The following is a 27,353-nucleotide window of genomic DNA, read 5'->3' as shown; positions in this document are numbered from 1 at the left end:
AGGTTCAAGTTATTTCTGTGACCATTGTGGGTTTTTCATTCATTAAACGAGGGGTACCAACAATTTTGACCACATGTGTATATGGGGCTATGTCTACAAATATATGTAAGAATAGCAGCAGCAGACAGAACGTTCAATGGACCCTCTTGTGCTGTATCATGCACTGCAGTCTGCCACATACACTGCCTGCCTGCCTTACTCCTGCTATCACCACTGAATATATATGCAGCTGGATTAGTCCTCAGAAGGACTGTTAGTTCAGATGGATATATATATATATAGTACAGACCAAAAGTTTGGACACACCTTCTCATTTAAAGATTTTTCTGGATTTTCATGACTTTGAAAATTGTACATTCACACTGAAGGCATCAAAACTATGAATTAACACATGTGGAATTATGTACTTAACAAAAAAGTGTGAAACAACTGAAAATGTGTCTTATATTCTAGGTTCTTCAAAGTAGCCACCTTTTGCTTTGATGACTGCTTTGCACACTCTTGGCATTCTCTTGATGAGCTTTAAGAGGTAGTCACCGGAAATGGTTTTTACTTCACAGGTGTGCCCTGTCAGGTTTAATAAGTGGGATTTCTTGCCTTATAAATGGGGTTGGGACCATCAGTTGTGTTGTGCAGAAGTCAGGTGGATACACAGCTGATAGTCCTACTGAATGGACTGTTAGAATTTGTATTATGGCAAGAAAAAAGCAGCTAAGTAAAGAAAAACGAGAGGCCATCATTACTTTAAGAAATGAAGGTCAGTCAGTCCAAAAAATTGGGCAAACTTTGAAAGTGTCTCAAAGTGCAAGTTGCAAAAACCATCAAGCATGTAGCATCGGCATCCCTGCCTCCTGCTAGGCAGAGACGCCGTTCCTCTCACCTCCCTGCTCCGTCCTCGACGTCCTCCTCCCGCGCTGCTGGCAGCGCTCGCTGCTTCCCGGGCACTGTGCTTAGGGCGCGCGCGCGCTCCCTCTCTCTTAAAGGGGCCGTGCGCGCCGTCCTAAGGAGTCCCTGGCCAATTGCCGGTGGAGCTCCCATATATAAGGCACCTCCTCCAAAATGGAGGTGCCCGAGCAAAGTTGTTGCAAGCCTTTCACCTCTGCTTCAGCCCTCAGCTCCCGTTGCCAGTCTGTTTTCATGCTCTGTCTACCTGCTTGCATTCCCTGCGGTCCGACAGTCTGTCTACCAGCATCCGCCAGTCTGTCTATGGACCAGTCCGCCTGTGGATCAGGAGGCACCTGCCTGATACCTGCCTGATACCTACCTGACAACTGCCTGATACCTGCCTGATACCTGCCAGTCAGCCGAGAGACTCTTACCCGCTCACCTGGGAGCGCTCACCTGCTATCCGCCTGCTAGCCTACCTGGAGGCTCTGCCGTCACTTGCCGTGACCACCTGTCTGTCTAGAGACTCTTACCCTGCTGTCACTTGCCGTGACCACCCGCCTGTCAAGAGACTTTCCCCGTCACTTGCCGTGACCACCTGACCTTCTACCCAGAGACTCCCGGCGGGAGCAGGCTTCTTCTTCGTTAAAAAGAAGGACGGCTCACTCCGTCCCTGCATAGACTATAGAGGCCTTAACCAGGTCACGGTGAAGAATAAATACCCCCTTCCGCTCATTCCTGAATTATTTGATTGTCTGAGGGGTGCTAGAATCTTCACCAAGCTAGATCTCCGTGGGGCCTATAACCTGGTTCGTATCCGTCAGGGGGACGAATGGAAGACGGCATTCAACACCCGGGACGGCCACTGTGAATACCTCGTAATGCCCTTTGGTCTCTGTAATGCTCCCGCCGTCTTTCAAGAGTTGGTCAATGATATCTTCCGTGACCTTCTCTACTCCTGCGTGGTGGTATACCTGGACGACATCTTGGTCTTCTCTCCGGATCTCCAGACTCACCGGAGGGACGTTCGTCAGTTCCTGCTCAGGCTCAGGCAGAACCACCTCTACGCAAAATTTGAGAAGTGCCTCTTTGAACAGACCTCGCTTCCATTTCTGGGCTACATCATCTCTAAGACCGGTCTACGAATGGATCCTGAGAAACTTTCTGCCATCCAGAAGTGGCCCCGACCGGAGGGGTTGAAGGCTATCCAGCGGTTCCTGGGCTTCGCCAACTACTACCGCCTCTTCATTCCGCACTTCTCTTCCCGGACTGCCCCTATGTCTGCACTCACCCGTAAGGGCGCTAATCCCAAAGAATGGCCGCCCGAGGCAGAGGAGGCCTTCCTGTCTTTGAAACAAGCTTTCTCTTCCGCTCCTGTGCTGCACCGTCCGGACAGCAACAAACAATTCTTCTTAGAAGTAGACGCTTCCTCCTCCGGAGCCGGAGCGGTGCTCACCCAAAAGTCGTCTTCCGGAAGAATGGTAACCTGCGGCTTCTTCTCCAAACTCTTCTCCTCATCTGAGCGCAATTATTCTATAGGAGACCGAGAATTGTTAGCCATTAAGTTGGCACTGGAGGAGTGGCGTTACCTGCTCGAGGGGTCTCTTCTCCCGGTAATAATCTACACGGATCACAAAAACTTTGCTTATCTCCAGAGTGCCCAAAGACTTAACCCGCGCCAAGCCTGGTGGTCCTTGTTCTTCGCCCACTTTGATTTCATTCTTCATTTTCGCCCGGCAGACAAAAATATCAAAGCTGATGCCCTGTCCCGATCCTTTTTGTTCTCCGATCTAGGGGAGGAGCCAAAGCACATCATCGACCCCGCCAAGGTGATGCAGGTGGCTCCCGTGGATCTAAATCGTCTCCCACCCGGTAAGACGTTCGTAGCAGTACCTGATTGTGAGAAGGTTCTACACTGGGGACATTCGTCTAAGCTAGCTGGCCATGCTGGCCAGAAAAAGACCCTCCTGCTTATTACCCGGCATTACTGGTGGCCTACCCTGCACAAGGACGTAATAAACTTTGTCTCAGCCTGTGCGTCCTGCGCTCGCAACAAGGTTCATAGACATCTGCCAGCCGGCCGCCTTTTGCCTCTTCCCATACCTGCTGCCCCGTGGCAGCATATAGCCATGGACTTTATAACGGATTTCCCTGTTTCTGCTGGTTGCACGGTCATTTGGGTGGTCGCTGACCACTTCTCTAAGATGGCTCACTTCATTCCCCTGCCGGGTCTTCCGTCTGCATTTGAGTTGGCTAAAGACTTTATCCATCATATTTTCTGTCTCCATGGTCTCCCTCTCCACATCGTATCCGACCGAGGAGTTCAGTTCACCTCTCGCTTCTGGAGAGCCATGTGTAAACTGCTGGGGGTCACCTTGGACTTCTCCTCTGCTTATCACCCACAGTCCAATGGTCAAGTAGAGCGGATTAACCAAATCTTAACCAGTTACCTCCGGCACTTTGTTAATGCCCACCATTCCGACTGGGTGGATCTTTTACCATGGGCCGAATTTTCCTAGAATAATCAGGTGAGCGAGTCTTCCTCCAAATGCCCGTTTTTTATTGTCTACGGTCAATATCCTCGGATCCCGTTTCCCGTCTCCGCCTCGGTGGATAATCCGTCCGCGGAATCTCTTGTTAGCGAATTCTCCTCCATTTGGGAAAGTACCAGGTCCGCACTTCTTCAGTCCTCCGAGCGGATGAAGAAACAGGCTGACAAAAGACGTCTGGATCCGCCCCAATTCCGTCCTGGAGATAAAGTCTGGTTCTCGTCCAAATATGTCCGGCTCAAGATTCCTTCCTACAAGTTAGGGCCTCGGTTCATCGGCCCACTGGAAGTTATCAAACAAATCAACCCGGTGGCCTATAAATTGAAACTCCCGGCCAACTTGCGGATCCCTAACTCCTTCCATGTGTCTCTCCTCAAACCTGTGGTACTTAACTCTTTTTCCAAGTCTACAGGTATGCCTCCTGCTCCAGTTTCCGCTGAGGACGAGTTTGAGGTAGAGAGCATTCTGGCCACCAAAAGGGTAAGAGGAAAGACCTTTTTTCTAGTGGATTGGAAGGGGTTTGGTCCTGAGGAGAGAACGTGGGAGCCCCGGGAGAATATCCATGACCCGCTCATCCTTGATAAATTTCTCTCTGGCCTAAAAAAGGGGGGGCCTAAAGGGAGGGGTACTGTAGCATCGGCGTCCCTGCCTCCTGCTAGGCAGAGACGCCGTTCCCCTCACCTCCCTGCTCCGTCCTCGGCGTCCTCCTCCCGCGCTGCTGGCAGCGCTCGCTGCTTCCCGGGCACTGTGCTTAGGGCGCGCGCGCTCCCTCTCTCTTAAAGGGGTCGCGCGCGCCGTCCTAAGGAGTCCCCGGCCAATTGCCGGTGGAGCTCCCATATATAAGGCACCTCCTCCAAAATGGAGGTGCCCGAGCAAAGTTGTTGCAAGCCTTTCACCTCTGCTTCAGCCCTCAGCTCCCGTTGCCAGTCTGTTTTCCAGCTCTGTCTACCTGCTTGCATTCCCTGCGGTCCGACAGTCTGTCTACAAGCATCCGCCAGTCTGTCTATTGACCAGTCCGCCTGTGGATCAGGAGGCACCTGCCTGATTCCTGCCTGATACCTGCCTGATACCTGCCAGCCAGCCGAGAGACTCTTACCCGCTCACCTGGGAGCGCTCACCTGCTATCCGCCTGCTAGCCTACCTGGAGGCTCTGCCGTCACTTGCCGTGACCACCTACCAGCCAGCCGAGAGACTCTTACCCGCTCACCTGGGAGCGCTCACCTGCTACCCGCCTGCTAGCCTACCTGGAGGCTTTGCCATCACTTGCCGTGACCACCTGTCTGTCTAGAGACTCTTACCCTGCTGTCACTTGCCGTGACCACCCGCCTGTCAAGAGACTTTCCCCGTCACTTGCCGTGACCACCTGTCTGTCTAGAGACTCTTATCCTGCTGTCACTTGCCGTGACCACCCGCCTGTCAAGAGACTTTTCCCGTCACTTGCCGTGACCACCTGCCCTTCTACCCAGAGACTGTTCCTGTCACTTGCCGTGTCTACCTGCCCGCCTTCCCTGGGAGCCACCCGCTTCCTTACAAGGACTGCCCCTTTGTATAGTAGCTCAGTTACAAAGCACTACAAAGAAACTGGCTCACATGAGGACCATCCCAGGAAAGGAAGACCAAGAGTCACCTCTGCTTCTGAGGATAAGTTTATCCGAGTCACCAGCCTCAGATATCGCAGGTTAACAGCAGCTAAGATTAGAGACCAGGTCAATGCCACACAGAGTTCTAGCAGCAGACACATCTCTACAACAACTGTTACATAGTTACATAGTTACATAGTTTATAAGGCCGAAAAAAGACAAGCGTCCATCCAGTTCAGCCTAATTCTTGTGCACTGCAGCTATTCAGCAGCGTTGATCCAGGGGAAGGCAAAAAAAAAAACATGCGGTATAGGCCAATTTACATAATTGAGGAAAAATTCACTTCCCGACACCAATCTGGCAGTCAGATTAAATCCCTGGATTAATTAACTAAGCATAAGATGTAATTTTATTGTTCTCAAGAAAGGCGTCCAGGCCTCTCTTGAACTCATTAAGTGAGTTGGACATCACCACTTCCTCTCCCAGAGAGTTCCAGAGTCTCACGGCTCTGACCGTAAAGAATCCCCTTCTATGCTAGTGCAGGAACCTCCTTTCCTCCAGACGCATAGTGTGCCCCCTCGTCTTTGTCACCATCCTTGTATAAACAGGTCATGGGAGAGATCTCTGTACTGCCCCCTGATGTATTTATACATGTTTATAAGGTCTCCCCTAAGCCTTCTCTTTTCCAATGTAAATAGGCCTAATTTTGACAACCTCTCTGGGTATTCTAGTCCCTCCATTCCCTTTATTACCTTAGTCGCCCTCCTTTGTACCCTCTCTAGCTCCAATATGTCTTTCCTGAGCACCGGAGCCCAGAACTGTGCACAATATTCTAAGTGCGGCCTTACCAGCGCTTTATACAGAGGAAGAACCATGTTCTCATCATATGCCCCTATTCCTCTTCTGATGCATGCCATGACTCTATTTGCCTTCGCAGCTGCTGCCTGACACTGGGCACTCCAATTTAATTTGCTATTAACCAAGACGCCCAGGTCCTTCTCCATGTCAGATTTCCCCAACGGTTTCCCATTTAATATGTATGGGTGACTGCTGTTTTTCTTTCCCATGTGCATGACCTTACATTTATCGGCATTGAACCCCATTTGCCATTTTTTGGCCCAACTCCCCAATTTATCTAAATCCTCCTGTAGCTGTGCCCTATCCTCATCTGTATTAACTACTTTACAAAGTTTAGTATCATCTGCAAGTATTGCTATTTTACTATGCAACCCTTCCACTAGATCATTAATAAATATATTAAATAATATAGGGCCCAAGACAGACCCTTGAGGCACCCCGCTAGTAACCCTGACACACCCTGAGCTTACTCCATTGATAACCACCCTCTGCTTTCTATCACTCAGCCAGCTATTTACCCACTTGCACACATTATCCCCCAGACCAAGCATTCTCATTTTATATACCAACCTTTTGTGTGGCACGGTATCAAACGCTTTGGAGAAATCAAGGTATACAACATCCACTGACAATCCCCGGTCCAGCTGTGAGCTCACCTCCTCGTAGAAGGCGATCAGGTTTGTTTGGCAGGAGCGATCCCTCATGAATCCATGTTGATATGGAGTTAGACAGTTATTATCATTAAGATATTCTACAATAGCATCTCTAAGAAATCCTTCAAACAATTTACCCACAACAGACGTTAAGCTGACTGGTCTATAGTTCCCAGGGTCACTTTTAGACCCCTTTTTGAATATTGGTACCACATTTGCTTGGCGCTAGTCTAGTGGGACAGTCCCTGTCCATAAAGAGTGCTTGAATATAAGATACAGCGGTCTGTCTATCACATTACTTAAGTCTTTTAGTACCCGGGGGTGTATGCCATCTGGGCCTGGTGACTTGTCTATTTTGATATTATTTAGGCGTTTCTGAACTTCCTCCTTGGTTAGGTGGGTGATATTTAGCGGAGGGTTTACTTTATCACTCTGCATTTCCTCCGATAAATTGTTTTCTTTTGTGAAAACAGTGGAGAAGAAGCTATTGAGTAGGTTTGCTTTACCCTTATCGCCCTCTATGATTTTACCCAGGTTATTTTTCAATGGGCCAACTCCATCAGTTTTAATCCTTTTACTGTTTACATAGTTAAAGAACAGTTTGGGATTCGTTTTACTTTCCTTGGCAATTAGTCTCTCTGTCTCCTCTTTTGCTATTCTTATTTGTTTCTTACAGATTTTGTTTTTTTCCCTATAAGATATTAGCGCTTCCTCGCTGCCTTCTTGTTTAAGTTTACCGAAAGCCCTTTTTTTGTTTTTCATTGCCCTCTTGACTTCCTTATTTAGCCACATTGGCTTCCTCCTATTCCTAGCCCTTTTATTCCCATAAGGTATGTACCTTCTACAGTGACTATGTAGGACTGTTTTGAAAATTTCCCATTTTCTATCCGTGCTCCTATTACTAAAGATACTATCCCAGTCTATAAGGTGAAGGGCATCTCTTAGCTGATCAAACTTTGCCCTCCTGAAGTTCAGTGTTTTTGTGACTCCCTTGCTGGGCACCCTACTGAAGCACATGTGGAATTGTATAATGTTGTGGTCACTATTTCCCAGGTGCCCCCCGACCTGCACCTCAGTTATTCTGTCTGGCCTGTTAGTTAATATTAAGTCTAAAAGGGCCATCCCTCTAGTTGGTTCCTGCACAAGTTGTGACAAATAATTGTCTTTGATAATTGACAGAAACCTGTTTCCTTTCTGAGATCTACAGCTTTCGGTTTCCCAGTCTATATCGGGGTAGTTGAAGTCCCCCATAATAATCACCTCGTTATTTTTTGCTACTTCGTCTATTTATCTCATTAATAGACTTTCCGTGGCTTCTGCTATATTTGGTGGTTTATAACAGACTCCTATGATAATTTTATTATTGTTTTTTGCCCCATGTATCTCCACCCATAAGGACTCGACCTCCTCATTTCCCTCCGATACATCCTCCCGTATTGTAGGCTTTAGACACGTCTTTACATATAGACAGACTCCACCCCCTTTCCGACTTCTTCGATCCCTTCTAAACAGACTGTAACCCTGTAAGTTAACTGCCCAGTCATAGCTTTCATCTAACCATGTCTCGGTTATTCCCACTATGTCATAGTTACCTGTAGATATTTCTGCTTCCAGTTCATCCATCTTGTTTGTCAGGCTTCTGGCATTTGCTAGCACGCAGTTTACACGATTTTGTCTTGTTCCAATCTTCTCCCTGTGGATTGTATTAGAAATTTTCTTACCTCCCTTCCAAGTATCTTGTCTTGGACCTTCTTTGTTAAGAGGAGACTTTGTGCAGCAGGCTTTCATGGTAAAATAGCTGCTAGGAAACCACTGCTAAGGACAGGCAACAAACAGAAGAGACTTGTTTGGGCTAAAGAACACAAGGAATGGACATTAGACCAGTGGAAATCTGTGCTTTGGTCTGATGAGTCCAAATTTGAGATCTTTGGTTCCAACCACCGTGTCTTTGTGTGACGCAGAAAAGGTGAACGGATGGACTCTACATGCCTGGTTCCCACCTTGAAGCATAGAGGAGGAGGTGTGATGGTGTGGGGGTGCTTTGCTGGTGACACTGTTGGGGATTTATTCAAAATTGAAGGCATACTGAACCAGCATGGCTACCACAGCATCTTGCAGCGGCATGCTATTCCATCCGGTTTGTGTTTAGTTGGACCATCATTCATTTTTCAACAGGACAATGACCTCAAACACACCTCCAGGCTGTGTAAGGGCTATTTGACTAAGAAGGAGAGTGATGGGGTGCTATGCCAGATGACCTGGCGTCCACAGTCACCAGACCAATCGAGATGGTTTGGGGTGAGCTGGACCGCAGAGTGAAGGCAAAAGGTCCAACAAGTGCTAAGCATCTGACGCGCCCCCTGGGCCGTGGGGTACCCAGTGCCGGGCCGGTAGATGCTGGGGTTTGTAGTCACTGTGGCGGTGACCCGGTCCGTGGCCCAGGGCGGTCAATCAAAGGGGAATTGTATAGGGGTTTTATTAAAGAGTCCAACTACGCCACCTGTGGAGTGCGGCTAATGGGGTCCGCCGCTGCAGAACAGTCCTCTGAAGCTGGAGTTGTGCAGCAATGATGGTATAACTCCCCACAGGAAGAGTTAGCTTCAGGGCAGTGTGTGGATGATGGTGGTTGTGCAGGTTGTGCGGGTGTTGTAGTGCAGTGAGGGATGGCGCAGCAAGGAACACAGAGACAAGATAGTGCAGTCCCAGGGTCTTTACTCACAGTTGTTGCAGTCCAGATTACAGGTACCAGAGCAATCTCCCCCGTCGTGCCGTGCGTCCTCAATGAGGGGCTCAGTCCACCCCCAGATAGCTCCGGAGTACTTAGCAGTACCCCCTTCTGTGTCCTTTCTCTGGCCTCTTCACAGCACCTCACACCTAGTGACTCCAATCCGGTACCCGCGGGCCTTGGCGGGCGACATATGTTCCGTCCCCTGGGTCCTATATGGCTACCTTTTCGGTGAGACTGGCATGGACTTGTGGCTACAGGACTTAAATTACTGCAGCCCCCGGTTTCTACCTAAGACTTGCAATCTTTCACTAGTTGAGGGACGCGGTTCCCTTCTTCTGGCCTGACCCCTCCACCTCCCAGCAGATTCGGGCGTACGGCTGGCCTCCAGCACTGCCCGTACCCCTGGGATCCCTTCTTCCTGGAGCCTTCCTGCTCCCTCTCCTCTCTTCTTCAGTCCTGGGCCTCACAGGCTAGGCCCGCCTCCGGAGCAGAGCTCATACAGAGCCTCTGCTCCTGTCACTTTTCCTCCTCTGACTGAACATACTGAACTAAGATGGTTTCCTATTTATACTCTCCCTGTCATGTGCTCCCTTAAGCTGCTTTCTCCACCCACACCCACTACATAGTCCCCTCCCGCCAGCTAGGGAACCTGGGACTGTGCTCTCCCTTAGGAGCAATCTCGCCCTGCCCCCACTGCGGGTATGTGTTGGATGCAGGTGTTAGGGTCCTGAGCTGTACTCCTTCCTTACCTGAGGGTGAGATACCACACCTCTGGGTGAGATGCAGTACCTCTGTGGCGACTGAACCCTCAGGGGCGCCACACATCTCTGGGAACTCCTTCAAGATTGTTGGAAGACCATTTCCAGTGACTACCTCTTGAAGCTCATCAAGAGAATGCCAAGAGTGTGCAAAGCAGTCATCCAAGCAAAAGGTGGCTACTTTGAAGAACCTAGAATATAAGACATATTTTCAGTTGTTTCACACTTTTTTGTTAAGTATATAATTCCACATGTGTTAATTCATAGTTTTGATGCCTTCAGTGTGAATGTACAATTTTCATAGTCATGAAAATCCAGAAAAATCTTTAAATGAGAAGGTGTGTCCAAACTTTTGGTCTGTACTGTATATATGTATATATATGTTGTGAAATGCCTATACTAACTATAAACAAGCAAATCTCTCCCTGACTCAGCAGCAGCTCTCCCTACTCTGCCTGGTTTCGGGGTAGAATGTGACGAGCATAACGGCACCAGGTCTTATATAGACCTGATGATGTAATGCGGCCAGCCAATCACTGTAATGCCCACAACCAACATGGCTACGGCTACGCGTGGCAAGCAATCCCTGCATGTTCACTGGCTCTCTAAAGAGCACCAAACATGCAGGGCAGGGACCCGAGTTCCCACCCGAGCAACCCGGAAATACTCGCTGAGCGCCGAGCTTGTCTAGCACCGTGATGCTCGGGCGAGTACCGAGCATGTTCGCTCATCACTAATCCACACATGACTGTATTAATAAGGTTTTGTCAAAGTCAGGAAGTATCAAAAATAAAGAGCTTTATTCAAAACATAACATGCCAAAAAGAGACAAAGACTGCAGCTTTAAAAACATGACAAAAAAGCATGTAAAAAATGCACACAAATTTGTCGAGAATTCAATTTGCGCAAATTCTGCAAAATTATATCCGGATAGTCAACATTTTAATGAATTTATATGGTCCAGGAAGGGGTTCCAAAAAACGATAAGTTATCATACTCACCTCACCCGATATTTGTTCCTGCTGTGGCAGCTCCCTGCTGGTCCTCCACTTAATACCTAATATACCCATTCCAATCCAGCGTCAGTCTCCTCTTCATTCTTCGCCAGCACTTATTGCATCAGATAGGCCTTGGCACACATTATAACATCATGACGTACACCGTTCCACATGACAGCGTTGGCTAATGCATGTTATGCCATCAGAACATGCATCGAGGCATAGCCAGCACTGGAAGTGTTGAGCAAAGAGTGAAGAGTAGAGCGGTATAGATGCCTTAGTAAGCCAGCAGAGAAGCGGCAAAGAGCTGTGCTGACAGTTGTAAGTGACGCGCCCCCTGGGCCATGTTGTTAGGGATACCCGGAGCCGGATCAGATGGGGGTTGTAGTCTCCGAGTGGCTGTGACCCGGTCCGTGCCCAGGGTGTCAAGCTCAGTGTGTGGCAGTCCTACAGATGTTATTAGTTCTTTGTGTCGACTACGCCACCCGTTGATTTGCGGTCAAAAGGCCGCCGCTGCCGCAGGGTCCGCTGAGGCTGTTGGTATGTGTGCAGCTTTGGTAGTATAACCCCCAACGGGAGGGGTATAGCCTCAGGGGGTCAGATGTAGAGGATGGTGGTTGTGAAGGTGCAGGATGAATCAGCAAGAAGACTCAGAGTCGGGCTGTGCAGTTCAGGGGTTTTTACTTACGGGTGTTCTTATGGTCACTCTGGCCTGAAGCGACCACCCGAGCCGTGCTGCGTCCACCAGGTCCTGGACTCGGCTAACCCCCAGGCAGTTCTGGAGCGTGGTCCTGAGCTCCTGTCTGACTTTCCCTCTCTTCTGGCCGTTCTCACCAGGGATCCACCTATGTCCGGCTCCCTCGGGTGTCTTGGTGGGTACACCTCCTCTGGGTTCCCTGACCCTATACTTGGTCTGCCTTCCTGGTGGATTTGGTGAGGGTCGTGGCAGATCCTGCCCACGACCTCCGGTCTCTGGCTAAGGTGTGCTTTTCTCTCTGCCAGCTTGGGATCCGGTACCCTAGGTGCCAACCCTTCACCCTGTTGTTTGTATTCTGGGGTCTTGGGGTTCCTGCTTGTTTTCTCTGGGTCCTTCTGACTCCTCTCTCTCTCTTGGCCTTGGAGCTGGGCCCAGCCGGAACCACAACTCCCTGTCAGCCCTCCTGGCTGAGCTTCTCTGCTCTGCTCCTCAGGTTACACTCTGACAGACTGACCCACTCTACAAAAGACCCTGTCCTAAGATGGTGCCCACCTTATATACTCCCTCTATGTGTGAGCTCAGGTGACCAGCACCCAATGAGCTCCTAGCTTTACCCAGACTGCTCCCCCTATCTGCCCCTACACTACTGGGATGTTCCACCCCCCTCCCACTCCAGCCAGGAACAGACACTGTCGTACCTGCACATTTCTCTAGTGGGAGTACCATCGGTCTGTTCCCCGGAAATGGGATGTGTGTAGTGCATGCAGCCTACTAGCTCAGTTCCACACTCCATCCTTACCCGGGAGTGGAATATCACACCTCTGGGTTGAGGTGCAATACCCCTGTAGCAGCCGAATCCTCAGGGTGCTACATAAGTATGATAATTTATTATTTTTTAAACCTCTTAACTACCCATCTGTTTATTATTCTTTGGGACTGGTAGACCTGACAACATAATTAAATGCTTTTTTAACAGCAATTCACATTAAATAAGTTTGAGCAAGTCTACCAATTTCAAATTTTGTTAGATTTACTGATCTCTAATATTTATTTGTTATATTCGCTTAAGTCCATTAATTTTAACAGCGTTTTACAAACATCATCATCGCTGTCCCGATAGGGGCTCATAATCTAAATTCCCTATCAGTATGTTTTTGGAGTGTGGGAGGAAACCGGAGAACCTGGAGAAAACCCACTCAAACACGGGGAGAACATACAAACTCCTTGAACCCTGAACACAAGCGCTGCAAGGCCACCTTGCTGCCAGTGTGCCAAAAAAAAATTGCAATTCAAGGAGCATAGCACAGTAACTGTGGTCTCACCTGATAGCCACAATAGGGTTGTGTTATAATCCATAGAAATGATAACCTCTGCTGTTTTTCTTATTTTTAAAACATTCAACATTATCAATTATCAACTGAAAGACAAATAATAATAATACTGATGACAATTATAATTAAGAATTAAAAAAAAATTGTGAAAAAAAAACAGCTTATAAAATACAAACAGAAATACTCCCACTTACTATATATAATACATGTGATGTTTTTTTGTTTAAGGTGCTTCTGTTCGCTCTTCGTGCCCCCCTGGTTGGTTCTTCTACAGATCAAACTGCTATGCTGTAGGGAAGTACCCAGTAAAATGGGCTGATGCAGAGGTATATAATATTATGTTATCTGCTATTTGTACAATCATTAATGTTTATTTGCTATAATGTCAAGTTGTCCAGCTCATGCAAACATTATGATCTGTAAATACATTTAAAGGGAACCTGTCACCAGTTTATCCCGGCATCTTTCAACCCCCCATACAGAATTCTAGAATGCTTTATATAAGTCCCCAACCCCTTCTGCAAGGCACAAAAAAGAGCTTTTATTATAATCATATACGTCATGGTCTGGTCCAACTGGCGTCTCTGGCCTTGATCCGGCGCATCCTCTAGTCTTACAATCGTAGTCCTCCTTCCATGCTTCGTGTGCATGACGCTTCCTACTTTATCCACACACTGTCCTCTATTGCGCTCCTATGCAGGTGCTGCGGGCAGAGCAAAGTACTGCGCATGCAATGGGAAAGGCCAAACAGCACCGATGACCCGTAGTTCTTTGTTCTGCACTTGACAAGGCAGAGAGAAGTGCGCCTGCGCAGGAGTGTGATTGTGGGCACTATGAGAATGACGTAGGATGCATCATCCACACAAAGCAGAGAAGGAGGATGGCAATCGTAAGAAGAGAGGAGGTGTCGGATCAAGACGAGAGATGCCCATCTCTAAGTATAATAAAAGGTATTTTTGTGCCTTGAAGAAGGGATTGGGGACATATATACAGCATACCAGAATGCTGTAACAGAAGGCTGAAAGATGCTGGTCGTACTTTATATGGGGAAACCTGGAGACATGTTCCCTTTCAGCTGTATTAAAACCTTATGTATGGGAAAATTTTAATAGGTTTTCCCATAATTGACACTAATTACCTATTCATGCTGTACTCAGCTATGTCGGACAGTCCTATAGACTTTAAATGAATCAACAGCGCCCATGTTTTATCTCTCATTTGGTGATTGGTGGAACTCTCTGCAATCGGACACCAGCTATTCTGTGGATAGATGAAAAATGTTGATTATAGCAAAATTTAATTGCACATTAAAGTACAAATAATAGGCATACATTTTATTTGTATTGTCAACCTTTTTTCCAACTTCCTTTTGTGTAACGTGTAAGCACTTAGGCCCATTTCTACAAGACTAATGAGAATAACACTGTTTCAGTGCAGCCTAAAATAGGAAATGTATATTTAAAATAAATAATAATTAAATAGATATATTACACAGCTTTGTAATATGCTGAACTCAATAAGCCTCTGTTCACATCAATCTTGCGCTATACATCTTGAAAAATTACCGTAAAATAATATGAGAAAATGTTTTCAACTGTCCAATACATTGCCTATACTGTTGATTGATGTCCCACTGTCAGAATGTTGTCTCTAGTGGCACTTGGGAATGGAGAGAAGCTCCAGAATGGGTAGTTGAACATCTGGTCTGAGGTCTATTTTAGGGTCTGGTCTTGGGTTTGTAAACGGAGTGGGTCTAACTTGGAGTCAATATACAGAAGGTTCTGACCTGGCATCTATATACAGGTGGGTCTAGTCTGATGTCTATAAATTTAGGTTTGATGTGTATGTTGTATGTATTTATTTTGTGATGTGAAAGGGGGCATATGTACTATTTGTAATTTAAATGTTGTAGGTTTGGACACGTCTAAAATTGCCTGTGCTTTGCTTTTTCAAGTACTTCCCTTGAGAAAGCAAAGCACAGGCAACGCGAAACGTGCGTTGGGAAGACGCCAATCCACCCCAGCTACCGGTCTGAGGGTCTTTGGGACGCTACAATTAGGGTAAGCGGTCTTAGGCTTTGAGGTACAATACTCTGGTACTTATATATGTGTTGATGGTGGCCCTGGGAGTCTGTATTTTAGCAGGCACACTGTGTGCTTATATTCCTATTACTTGCTTTATATACACTACCTGGATTAACATGTTATGATTAGCCTTAAATATTCCGCTTTTCCCGGCCCATACCTAGTATACAATCATAGATAACCTCTGATCAGTTTTTTGGTTCTGGGGGGGGGGGGGGTTTCTAACACTGCTCTTTATGCACACTGCTTTTACTCATATTGTCTTCTTGCTAATATGTATACATGTGTATTTAATAAAGATTTTGTTATATTTTTGTACAAGAAACTCCTAGTTTCTCTGTTTTTTTTTACAGTCTGAGTTTCTTGAGCACCCAGCTCCAGTAAGAATACAGTAGTTTCTTCACAAGGCACAGTATTACAGTCTCTTCAGTAGCATAATTCAGCATAGATTAAATCTCTTAGCAGCACACTTCTATGCATACACAACCACAGGCTTTTCCTTCACAAAGACTCAGTATTCTTTATCCTGCATGGAGATGGAGGGGGGAGGGTTTGATGAGGGAGATGATCCATGTGACACAATTCCTTCCAGTCCTTATCTTCCTGCCCAATAATACTCTGCACTGTTAGTTCAGGGAGTTTATCTGACATGTGTTTGCTTTCTCTTCTGATCTGAATCCTGTTCAGTTGCCTTCTGTCAGATCCAGATAACACACCACCTTTCTCTTTGGCTTCAGCCAGACTACAATAACAAGTTCCCCACAATCCCCCTGGGGCTCTGCTAAACACTCCCTGTTTCCTGTGACTGTGTTAACCCCTCTAGTTGGTGGATGCTTCTGGAGCACAACACTTCCTGTCTCCTGTGCTTGTGTTACTTGTAATAGTTGCTGGATGCTTTGAAGCAACAGCACTACTTCTGCATGTCACAATCAGCCTGTGAGAGCTCTTTAAAGGGTGATATGTGAGCAGCATAGTTTCATAGTTGTTTCATCATTTTTAAGGTTGAAGGTAGACTTAAGTCCATTGAGTTCATCCTATAGCCTAACATGTTGATCTAGAGCAGTGTTCCCCAACTCCAGTCCTCAAGAGCCACCAACAGGTCATGTTTTCAGGATTTCCTTAGTATTCCATATGTGATGGAATTCTTGCCTGTCCAGGTGATGCAATTACTACCTGGGCAACACTAAGGAAATCCTGAAAACATGATCTGTTGGTGGCTTTTGAGGAGCAGAGTTGAGGAACACTGATCTAGAGGCAGGCTAAAACTTCATTGGTCAGATGCTAATAGCTCCATATTTGAGGAAAAATTCTTTCCCGACTCCACATACAGCAATTATAATAGTTCCCTGGATTAACGTCCCATCAGAGAATCTAATTCTCATAACCTATAATATTATATATCTCAAGAAAAGAACCAAGGTCCATCTTGAAGCAGCATGTCCAAGAAAAAATTGCAGTGGCTTTTTCAGGGAATGCAGCTTATAAAAAAGATCCCCAACGTAATTGATTCCCAGACCAAACTATATACTTACCTTTACTGCACTAAACTCACATTTCACTTATCACATCTATAGGTGTAGATCATTTCACAACCAAATTAATATTCATACTCCTATAGTAGTCATGTGACTTTACCACTGTCTTCTATTAGAGTGCAGCACAATGTAAAGAGAGTCATATCCATTAATTTAGGAGAAACCAATGGTTCAGGCAGCAGACTTACTGTAACTGTTAAGGGCTCACCTAAGGTCTGGGTGAGCAGCATGGACCAAAGGTGGTAGTACAGTGGACTGGATCTTAATGGAGGACACGTGGATCAATGAAGGCCAGAACAGCAGGAAATGCACGATGGCAGACAAACAAGTGGAGCTGTTGGCAAAAAAAGCGGAGCCAGATGTGTGGATACACATGGGAAGAGTTACTGTAAAAGAACCTGGTATCTTCCATCGGGGAAGCAGTTCATGACAGGGATGCTGTCTGGTATCTTCCTGCAGTGTAATGGTAAATTTTCTTGATTTATGCAAGCTGGGACTTGTGGCAAGTAAATGGTTAACCAAAGAAAAGGAGTATAGTATAGGAAAACTGAAGATTTGCTTGAAGAGATGTGTTTACATGATTGCAGAGGCCAGGTGTGAACAGGACCAAAAGTTGTGAGAAATTGGTAACTTGGTGTGGATGACACCAAGTAAACTAGACTGAGCTTGGAAATAACTATGGTTGTAGCATGGAAGTCAAGAGACGGTGATGAGATGCCAGACACTTGCCTGGAGATGAGCTAAGTGAAGTAGCAGGAAAACTCCTGTCAAACTTGAATAAACTGTGGACAATGATGCTTAATACCCAATCATCTAACCTTTGCCAGAGCTGGCCTTAAAAGGCCTAGGGTGTTGTGTCAGATGAGTTTGCCAGGTTACCAACAAAACCCGGCGTTAACTACTGCAAAGGGAGGCAGCATTAGGAAAAGGAACCTAGGCCCAACTCTTGTTAAGGCAGGTAAGTAAAACTAACTCATTGGAGCTCCTTTTTCTTCAGATGAGGCATTATGGAAATTTTAGTTTTCATTTGTATACATAAAATCACATTATAATATTAATTATACAAAATACAATGCAGCATAGTGGGCTATTAATAGTGTAGCTGCCCCCACCAAGAATTAAAGAGGTTGTTCCCTACTGGATAACACTTTATTAATGTCCACGGTAAAGTGAACAAAAATACTTATCGCTCAGACCAATACCGCTCTTTAAAATAAGCTCTGGAAGTAGATTCTCAGCAAGATCTGTATCCGGACCATAGATATTAACAGCTCATTTACATATAAAAAAATGTGGATTTCTCAGGATTAAGACATTGGATCACAAATATCAAGATATCATTTTATTTAGCTTCCTATGACCTGCATGCCTATATAGACTGTTTAGGAGGGTTGAGCTTACTGACTGATTTATTTAAGTAATAAGTTTCCTTTTTTATTAGTATGAGTGTGGAAGTTATGGACATGGAGCCCATTTAGCCTCCATCATGGACGATTCAGAAGCTTCCATTATTGCAAGCCATGTGTCTGCTAGCCAAGACTCAGAAGGAGTGTGGATAGGCCTACATGACCCGGACAAGGTTTGTAACATCAATTAGTTAAAAGAATCTATAACCAAATAATAAAATGTGCATGTGCTCATAAATATTAATGATATCCAAGGCTGCATAGCATATTATTCAGAGCAGTATTTTAGGCTTCAAAGCCGATCTTCTTATTGCATGTCCTATTATTTTTTTTACATACTTTTTTGCCACACAGCTGATGGCAGAAAGCATCCTGCATTTTAATGGAACATAAAGCATAGGAGTGCCACTTCACATCCAAGGCACATATGCAAATTATTTTGCTTTAAAGGATACAGGGGTCAAATGTTGGTAAATAGCGTAAATCCTGTTTAGCTGGCTTACTGGAGCTGCAGATACAGAGAGAAAATAAACTTACATCCTCCCTGCTGCCGCTCACTTCCAATCATTGTGGCGGTGCAGGAAACAACTACATTCAGAAAATAGGAAGGGTACAAAGGACAAAAAGAATGTGAATAAAATTTAACTTTTAATGTTAAGACTAAAAATATTGATAAAATAGAGATCATACATCCAAAGGGGATGTATATTGGGCCACTACTGTAATAGATTGTGAACAGCTATGACCCACAAGATCCTGGTTTCAATGTAGCGGCACCAATATAGAGTATTCCACAACCAATGTCCCCACAATTAAATGGTTGGGTATTTTCAAAATCTCCTACCTAGGGATCCCATCCATCCCTGTCGTTGCCTATCAAAATTTATTAAATGTGCTGCGTGATGGAAATCATCCTCAATATAAATGGTAGCTGATGTAAAGCCCACCATCCATAGACCTCATATTTTATTGTGTGTCAAATCTGTAGGACTGATATACTTATGTCTATGATGGATGAAAAGACAATAGATATATCGTTATCCACAATCGCTATTGTGACAATGCAATCCTATAGTGAGGAAATTTGTTGCATGCCACAGAAGTGTCAGTAATAAAAACTGACACCCCACGATCGAGTGAATGAGCCACCAGCGCTTGTGTAGGTATCTCGCCGATACATGTCAGAATACAGCGCAAGAGTCAGAGCGGTCTCCCACACTAGACTTCCAGACTGATCATGTGCAGGTGGTGCGCACGCGGTCAGTGCTGTTGAATGGACTCAAATCACAGGAGCACCGCAGCAAGCTGTTTGCTGCATATTGCTCAGTTATATCATGAGGCACTTGAAAAACAAAAACCGGCACAAGGCAGGACCAGGGATTGGCATTAGGGTCCCTAGTGTGCTGATACATACAACATTAACAGGACATCGTCCCTGACGCGCATTTCGCCGGGGTTACCAGCTTTTTCTAAGGGCGAAATCGACCGCCTCCTCAAGATTCTTATACACCCTGTCAAGATTGACAGGTATGGCAGCCAATCAAATTGTAGATATGCAAACGTTAATGAAATAATAGAATTAAGTGATATCAAATAGTTGTGTAAAATAACAAAAATCACAAAATCAATAGATGGATCCCAAATATCATCCCAATCATATCAGTACGTAAGTAATCCTAAAGTAATCAAACCCAAGGAGACATGTACATTAATAATTCTAGTTGTGACAGTCTTATGATATATATAGACCTATTAGTACTAGATAGATATACCTCAATAATTCCAATTGATCAATATTCTGATACAGAAAAAAATATATCCAACTGATCAATGTTCTAATACAAAGAAAATATAATATGTACCCCCCCACAGAGATAAAAATAAACCGGAATTAATATTTAACCATGGTGTTCTGTTCTAAACACCAATGGATTAAATGCCCACATATACTGTAAAAAGCAAACCAGACCAAATGTAATGTTTAATATACAAAAGGATATAATCAAAATTCTTATCAGAATTATTGTGGCTAGTGTACATAAGCTTATTATTACTCTATGGACATTTCACATTAGTTCCAACTAATAATTGTTCTCATAAAGGGAAGAAATATCTCAAATTAATGGAGTCATATAATCCCCACAAACTACAATTGAGCCAGAATTAATATTTATCCATAGTATCCTATTCCAGACATTGATGAGTTCAATGCCCACATGCTTCACTGTGAGAGATAAAATAGACCTCGTATTCATTTACTATAAGGAAGAGTATACTCTAGAGATCTCATCAAGGTTTTTGGACCAAAAAGTTTGCACCAAAGAGAGATATGAGATTTCAAAGCTATGAAAGAAAATATATTATAAGAAGCAATCAAAGTTAAAATTCCCATTCAATCCATAAGGATTGTCCGTGTTTAGCCTGAATATCCATTGGCTTTCCTTCTTCAGGAGAGCTGAGTCCAAATCTCCACCTCTAATATCCACTTTTTGCTGAAAGATAGCCCACCCTTTAAGTTCTTTCCATCGCAGATCGTGTTTGTGCTTAAAATGCTTGGCAATGGGAGTGGGAACAAAAATTTTTTTGTTGTTCTTGACTTGTATGTTCAACTTTATCAAAATTAATGATGCTCCTAATATACTCCCTGACACGCCTTTTCAAGTCTCTGGTAGTCTTCCCCACATACCTTAGTCCACAAGTGCACTCCAAGCAATATATCACTCCAGTAGACGAACAATTAAGGTGTTGGTGTAAAATTACATTTTTTCCAGAGGCATCTTTAAAGGATTTGATGGGAATCAAAATTTGACAAGCCTTGCACATCTTAAAAGGAAAAAAGCCTGGATCTCTTACGTTCATGGCTTTATTGTTGCGCTTCAAATGGCTTGAGACTAGAAGGCTGGAGATGAAAGTAGTTTTACGGTATCCTACAGATGCCCTGGGTGTAAGACATTGATTAAGATCACAGTCAGACCTCAGAACCCCCCAATGTTTGTTGAGGATATTCATCATTATCTGCCAATCCTTGTGATATTCAGTTATGAATCTCGCATTGTCATTCTAATGTTCATTTCGCTTTTTTGGAATCAGAAGATCCTTTCTCTCTGTCCTCAAGGCGATATTATATGCCTTTTTAATTATTTTCTTTGAGTAGTTTCTTTCAAGCAGTCTTTCCTGTAGTTCTTCAGCTCTCAGTTTAAATCCTTCAAAAGTAGAGCAGTTGCGGCATAGCCTCAAGAATTCCCCCTTGGGGATGTCTCTGATAGTTGCTGATGCATGTGCACTCTTAGCATCCAAAATACTATTTGTGTCCGTTTTCTTCCTATACAGATCCGTCTGGATCATATCATCTGCATCTCTATGGATCATGATGTCTAAAAATAGAACATAATCCCTATGGAAGAAGAGTGTGAGCTTCAGATTAAGCTGGTTGTTATTGAGGATTTCAATAAAGTTGGTCAGGGTATCTCCTGAGCCCCTCCAGATGATCAGAATATCATCTATGTAGCGTTTCCACGTTACAATCTGATCTACATAGATGGACATATCCTCTGCAAAAACAAATTCCTCTTCCCACCATCCTAGATAGAGATTTGCAAATGTGGGTGCGACCGCCGCCCCCATCGCGGTCCCCCGCGTCTGAAGGTAGAAACGCCCATCAAAAACAAAATAGTTTCTTTTCAAGATAAACTTGAGAAGGCCAAGAAGAAAGTCCTTACTTGTTGGATTGAAATCCTGATTTTTGGATAGGAAGAAATTCACAGCCTTGCAGCCCATGTCCTGGTCTATACATGTGTATAGGCTTTCAACATCACATGTTGCAAGTAGTTCTTGCTGATCAAGTTTGTTGCCTTCCAACTCTTGCAGAACCTGCATGGTGTCCCTGGTATAGGAGGGAAGATCATACACATATCCTCTTAATTCCTGATCAATCCACTGATTAGCTTTTTCAGTCAGGTTACCTATACCAGAGACAATGGGTCTCCCTGGTGGGTTCCCAAGGTCCTTATGGACCTTGGGTAGCATACAGAATGTTGCTATCTTCTGGCTCTTAACCCCCAGGAACTCCCTCTTACGTTTAGTAATTGCTCCACTTTCCCATCCCTGGGTTATAAGATTAGTGTACTCTTCCAAAAATTGGTTAGTGGGGTCACTCCAGAGAGACTTATAGCATTCCTTGTTGGTAAGTTGTCTCTTGGCCTCCTGGATATATTTATCCTGCGGCCAGATAACAATATTGCCGCCTTTGTCACTGGACTTGAAGACAACGTCCTCCATTGGTTTAAGTTCATCAATTATTCGTCTATCCTCAAAGTCTGGACTTGATCTAAAATCCCCATCTGGTAAGGCTAAGATATTCTTCGTGACCAAATCCAAAAAAACCTTCACGGCAGGACAAGTTTGTAATGCGGGCATATTAGTAGACTTGGGCTTGATGCCTCTGGAAAAAATTTCATTTTACACCAACACCTTAATTGTTCGTCTACTGGAGTGATATATTGCTTGGAGTGCACTTGTGGACTAAGGTATGTAGGGAAGACTACCAGAGACTTGAAAACGTGTGTCAGGGAGCATATTAGGAGAATCATTAATTTTGATAAAGATGAACAAACAAGTCAAGAACAACAAAAAACTTTTGTTCCCACTCCCATCGCCAAGCATTTTAAGTACAAACACGATCTGCGATGGAAAGAACTTAAAGGGTGGGCTATCTTTCAGCACAAATTGGATATTAGAGGTGGAGATTTGGACTCAGCTCTCCTGAAGAAGGAAAGCCAATGGATATTCAGGCTAAACACGGTCAATCCTTATGGATTGAATGGGAATTTTAACTTTGATTGCTTCTTATAATATATTTTCTTTCATAGCTTTGAAATCTCATATCTCTCTTTGGTGCAAACTTTTTGGTCCAAAAACCTTGATGAGATCTCTAGAGTATACTCTTCCTTATAGTAAATGAATATGTGGTCTATTTTATCTCTCACAGTGAAGCATGTGGGCATTGAACTCATCAATGTCTGGAATAGGATACTATGGATAAATATTAATTCTGGCTCATTTGTAGTTTGTGGGGATTATATGTCTCCAATAATTTGAGATATTTCTTCCATTTATGAGAACAACGATTAGTTGGAACTAATGTGAAATGTCCATAGAGTAATAATAAGCTTATGTACACTAGCCACAATAATTCTGATAAGAATTTTGATTATATCCCTCTGTATATTAAACATTACATTTGGACTGGTTTGCTTTTTACAGTATATGTGGGCATTTAATCCATTGGTGTTTAGAATAGAACACTATGGTTAAATATTAATTCCGGCTTATTTTTATCTCTGTGGGGGGTACATATTATGTACCTCCAATTTTTTGGGATATATTTTCTTTGTATTAGAACATTGATCAATTGGATATATTTTTTTTTGTATCAGAATATTGATCAATTGGAATTATTGAGGTATATCTATCTAGCACTAACAGGTCTATATATATCATAAGACTGTCACAACTAGAATTATTAATGTACATGTCTCCTTGGGTTTGATTACTTTAGGATTACTTATGTACTGATATGATTGGGATGATATTTGGGATCCATCTATTGATTTTGTGATTTTTGTTATTTTACACAACTTGATATCACTTAATTCTATTATTTCATTAATATTTGCATATCTACAATTTGATTGGCTGCCATACCTGTCAATTTTGACAGGGTGTATAAGAATCCTGAGGAGGCGGTCGATTTCGCCCTTAGAAAAAGCCGGTAACCCCGGTGAAACGCGCGTCAGGGACGATGTCCTGTTAATGTTGTTTGTATCAGCACACTAGGGACCCTAATGCCAATCCCTGGTCCTGCCTTGTGCCGGTTTTGTTTTTCAAGTGCCTCATGATATAACTGAGCAATATGCAGCAAACAGCTTGCTGCGGTGCTCCTGTGATTTGAGTCCATTCAACAGCACTGACAGCGTGCACACCACCTGCACATGATCAGTCTGGAAGTCTAGTGTGGGAGACCGCTCTGACTCTTGCGCTGTATTCTGACATGTATCGGCGAGATACCTACACAAGCGCTGGTGGCTCATTCACTCGATCGTGGGGTGTCAGTTTTTATTACTGACACTTCTGTGGCATGCAACAAATTTCCTCACTATAGGATTGCATTGTCACAATAGCGATTGTGGATAACGATATATCTATTGTCTTTTCATCCATCATAGACATAAGTATATCAGTCCTACAGATTTAACACACAATAAAATATGAGGTCTATGGATGGTGGGCTTTACATCAGCTACCATTTATATTGAGGATGATTTCCATCATCAGACACATTTAATAAATTTTGATAGGCAACGACAGGGATGGATGGATCCCTAGATAGGAGATTTTGAAAATACCCAACCATTTAATTGTGGGGACATTGGTTGTGGAATACTCTATATTGGTGCTGCTATATTGAAACCAGGATATTGTGGGTCATAGCTGTTCACAATCTATTACAGCAGTGGCCCAATATATTTCCCCTTTGGATGTATGATCATCTATTTTATCAATATTTTTAGTCGCAACATTAAAAGTTACATTTTATTCACATTCTTTTTCTCCTTTGTTCCCTTCCTATTTTCTAATAGTTACATATTTGGTGGTGACCACCTATGTGTGTATTGTCCAGTTCTAATCGGACTCTATTTAACTTGAATAACTACATTCACTGCTCACTAAACTTTAAGTGTGCTGTAATCACTCCCTAACACTATGATTGACTGCCTGCTCTGCAGCATGTGTGTATGTAGCATGTGTGCAGAGCAGGCTGTCAATCAGAGTGTAGGGAGAGTCATTGCAGTGCGCTCTTTGTGTAGGGAGCAGTGACTAAACCAGCTTCCTTCTCCACCCCCATAGTCTGAAAGCAAGTGGCTATAGGGAGAATATAAGTTAATTTTCTCCCTGTACCTGCTGCTCCAATAAGCCGGTTACACACAATTTAAACTATACTTACCTGCATATTACCACTATATTTGCAGGGAAATATTGTTTCTGCAGGTGACAGGTCCCTTATAAGTATAAAGTCTTTGTGGAAGCCACCTCGAATTATCAGAAATGGTAAGTTACCTTCACCATATCTAATTGTAATGATTTAATTTGCAGAACGGCCGCTGGAAATGGACAGATGGATCCATGTTCAATTACCATGCCTGGAAAAATGGTGTTCCAGATAATGCCAAAGGGAAAGAATTTTGTGTTGCGCTAGTCAGTGGATCAAGTGAGTGAATATTGAAATCAAAATGTTACTTATTGAAATTAAAAGGTAATTTATTTCATTGAAAGGGGATTTATCATAAAGGTAACAACAATTTTAGCAAAAGCTTTCCAACAGTGATTTCTTGTAACTTGGAAATATATTTCATGTTCTCGTCATGTACAGTATGTGCACTACCGCTCCATTCACACAAGGAACTATGGAACCCCATTACTGTGATTGGTGGGTGAGCCCAGCTGTCAGACCCCCAGCAATCATACATTTATCAAATACCCTATTGATAACCCCTTTAACAACCAGGAAAACAGTATGAAGGCATAAAACATGGAAAGCCTGCCACTTAAACTTACATTAGTTATCTTTCCTTTACTCAATGTCAGTCCACACAGTTGCTCTATTACATTCCAAGTATAAAAAATATATTGTTGCACCGTGTTAGGCAATAGATAGAAAATATTAAATATTGAGAATCCTCAATGGTTGATACCTTTTAATGGCTAACTCAAAAGAAGTAAGAAGTAGCAAGCTCAGAGATCTGATCACTCTGGAAAGCGGCTGACGCGCCCCCTGGGCCGTGGGGTACCACCTGTGGTATGCGGCTATATGGAGCCGCCTCTGCGGTGCAGAACCTCTGGAGCTGATGATGACGCAGCAGAGTTGGTTCAGCTCTCCACAGGCAGAGCTTAGCTCCAGGGCAGGAAGTGGTGATTTTATAGATGCTGCTGTGCAGTGTAGTGCAGGGGATGGCGCAGTTAATAATCAGTCCACAACTTAAAGGCGGTTTCCTCTTATCTTTACTTGTGGTGGTTAGGCAGACCGGGGCACGAGTACTAGCTGGTAGTAGAGGTCCGGGCGGCCTGGAAGCAAGTTGGGAATCCACCTCGCAAGGTGAAGTTGGAGGCCTTCCCTTTGCGCTAATCTGTTTGGCCCTGCTGCTTATAGCTGTGCTGTGGCCCTCGTCCCTGAGTAAAACGTCTTTGTGCTCACCCATATGGCAGGCAGCTCGGGCCCTCCTGGAGTGTCGCTCCCACGTGGCGGTGCTGGACCCTATGTGCTGCTGAGCCTCCAGGCGTCTGATGGGGCCAGGAGACCTGTAGTCTCCTGCCCTCCAGTTTCTGCTGCTGGGCCTTCAGTGCCCCACAACCTCGGACTCCAGTGTCCGGTTCTTCTGCGCTTCCCTCTGGGGTGAACTGCCCTGCAGCTCCACTCCCCAGGTCTTTCCTCTTCACTCTCCTGACTTCAACTCCTCTCCGCTCTCCTCACACTAACTAACCTTGCCTCCAGATCCCAGTTGCTAAAGGGAGGAGCTCCCCTTGCTGGTCTGGAGCTAGGAAAGTGTTGCATGCTAGCAAAACCTGATTAAGGGACCCCTCCTTGCTTCCAGGCATGGCATCACCCCCTTGTGAGGGAGGCAATGCCACTGTGGCAACCGAACTCCTGGGGTGCCACACTGCTATTTGTTAATATGTTTTCAGTTAGCCATTAAAAGGTATCAACCACTCATGACTCTCCATTTTAATATTTATCCCAAGCATAAGACATTGTGTGTAAAGAGATTATCATTTGTGACATTCTTTTCTCTCTTTAGAATATAAGAAATGGAACGATGTTGGATGCGGAGGACTCAGGAACTACGTCTGTAAATTCAAACCTTGATGTCGATTTATAAGGTTTTCTTTGCTCTAATAAAAATGTGATGATCATCACTTTCCCATGTGTGTAAATATGGACTATATATGTGATGTATATGCTGCTTGTTACTCTTAATAAACATAAATGATATTACGTTTCTCGACAAGTGTGATTAACAGCCTAAGCAACAAAATAATGATTACCTTATGTTTCTGCCACATGAATAGGGCTAAGGGTATGTGCCCACGATGCAGATTTTAAGCAGAAATTTCCTGAGCGTTTTTTCCTCTCCCTCGCAAAAAAAAACGCATGCAGATTTTACATGCATTTTTTCTGCCAGGGAGAAGCATTTTTTAAGCGTTTTTACATGCGTTTATGCAAGCTTTTTTTCAAGC

At 44.3% G+C, this 27,353-nt stretch overlaps 1 protein-coding gene across 1 annotated transcript in view; it reads left to right on the top strand.

The window, feature by feature from the left end:
• LOC141165126 (regenerating islet-derived protein 4-like) overlaps window positions 1–27,111 on the top strand; it is a 40,709-nt gene extending 13,598 nt beyond the window's left edge. Inside the window, exons 2-5 of the mRNA XM_073650765.1 lie at window positions 13,266–13,363; window positions 18,098–18,235; window positions 25,215–25,329; window positions 26,915–27,111. Of these exons, the coding sequence (XP_073506866.1) occupies window positions 13,266–13,363; window positions 18,098–18,235; window positions 25,215–25,329; window positions 26,915–26,982 (419 nt within the window). The 3' untranslated portion in view covers window positions 26,983–27,111. The remainder of the gene's footprint in view (window positions 1–13,265; window positions 13,364–18,097; window positions 18,236–25,214; window positions 25,330–26,914) is intronic.
• Window positions 27,112–27,353: the final 242 nt, after the last annotated feature.

This window comes from Phyllobates terribilis, unplaced genomic scaffold (genome assembly GCF_046119375.1).
Source record: "Phyllobates terribilis strain yellow unplaced genomic scaffold, ASM4611937v1 Scaffold_11__3_contigs__length_659146591, whole genome shotgun sequence".
NCBI classification, from domain to species: Eukaryota; Metazoa; Chordata; class Amphibia; order Anura; family Dendrobatidae; genus Phyllobates; species Phyllobates terribilis.
This window is presented reverse-complemented; position numbering and strand designations above follow the sequence as displayed.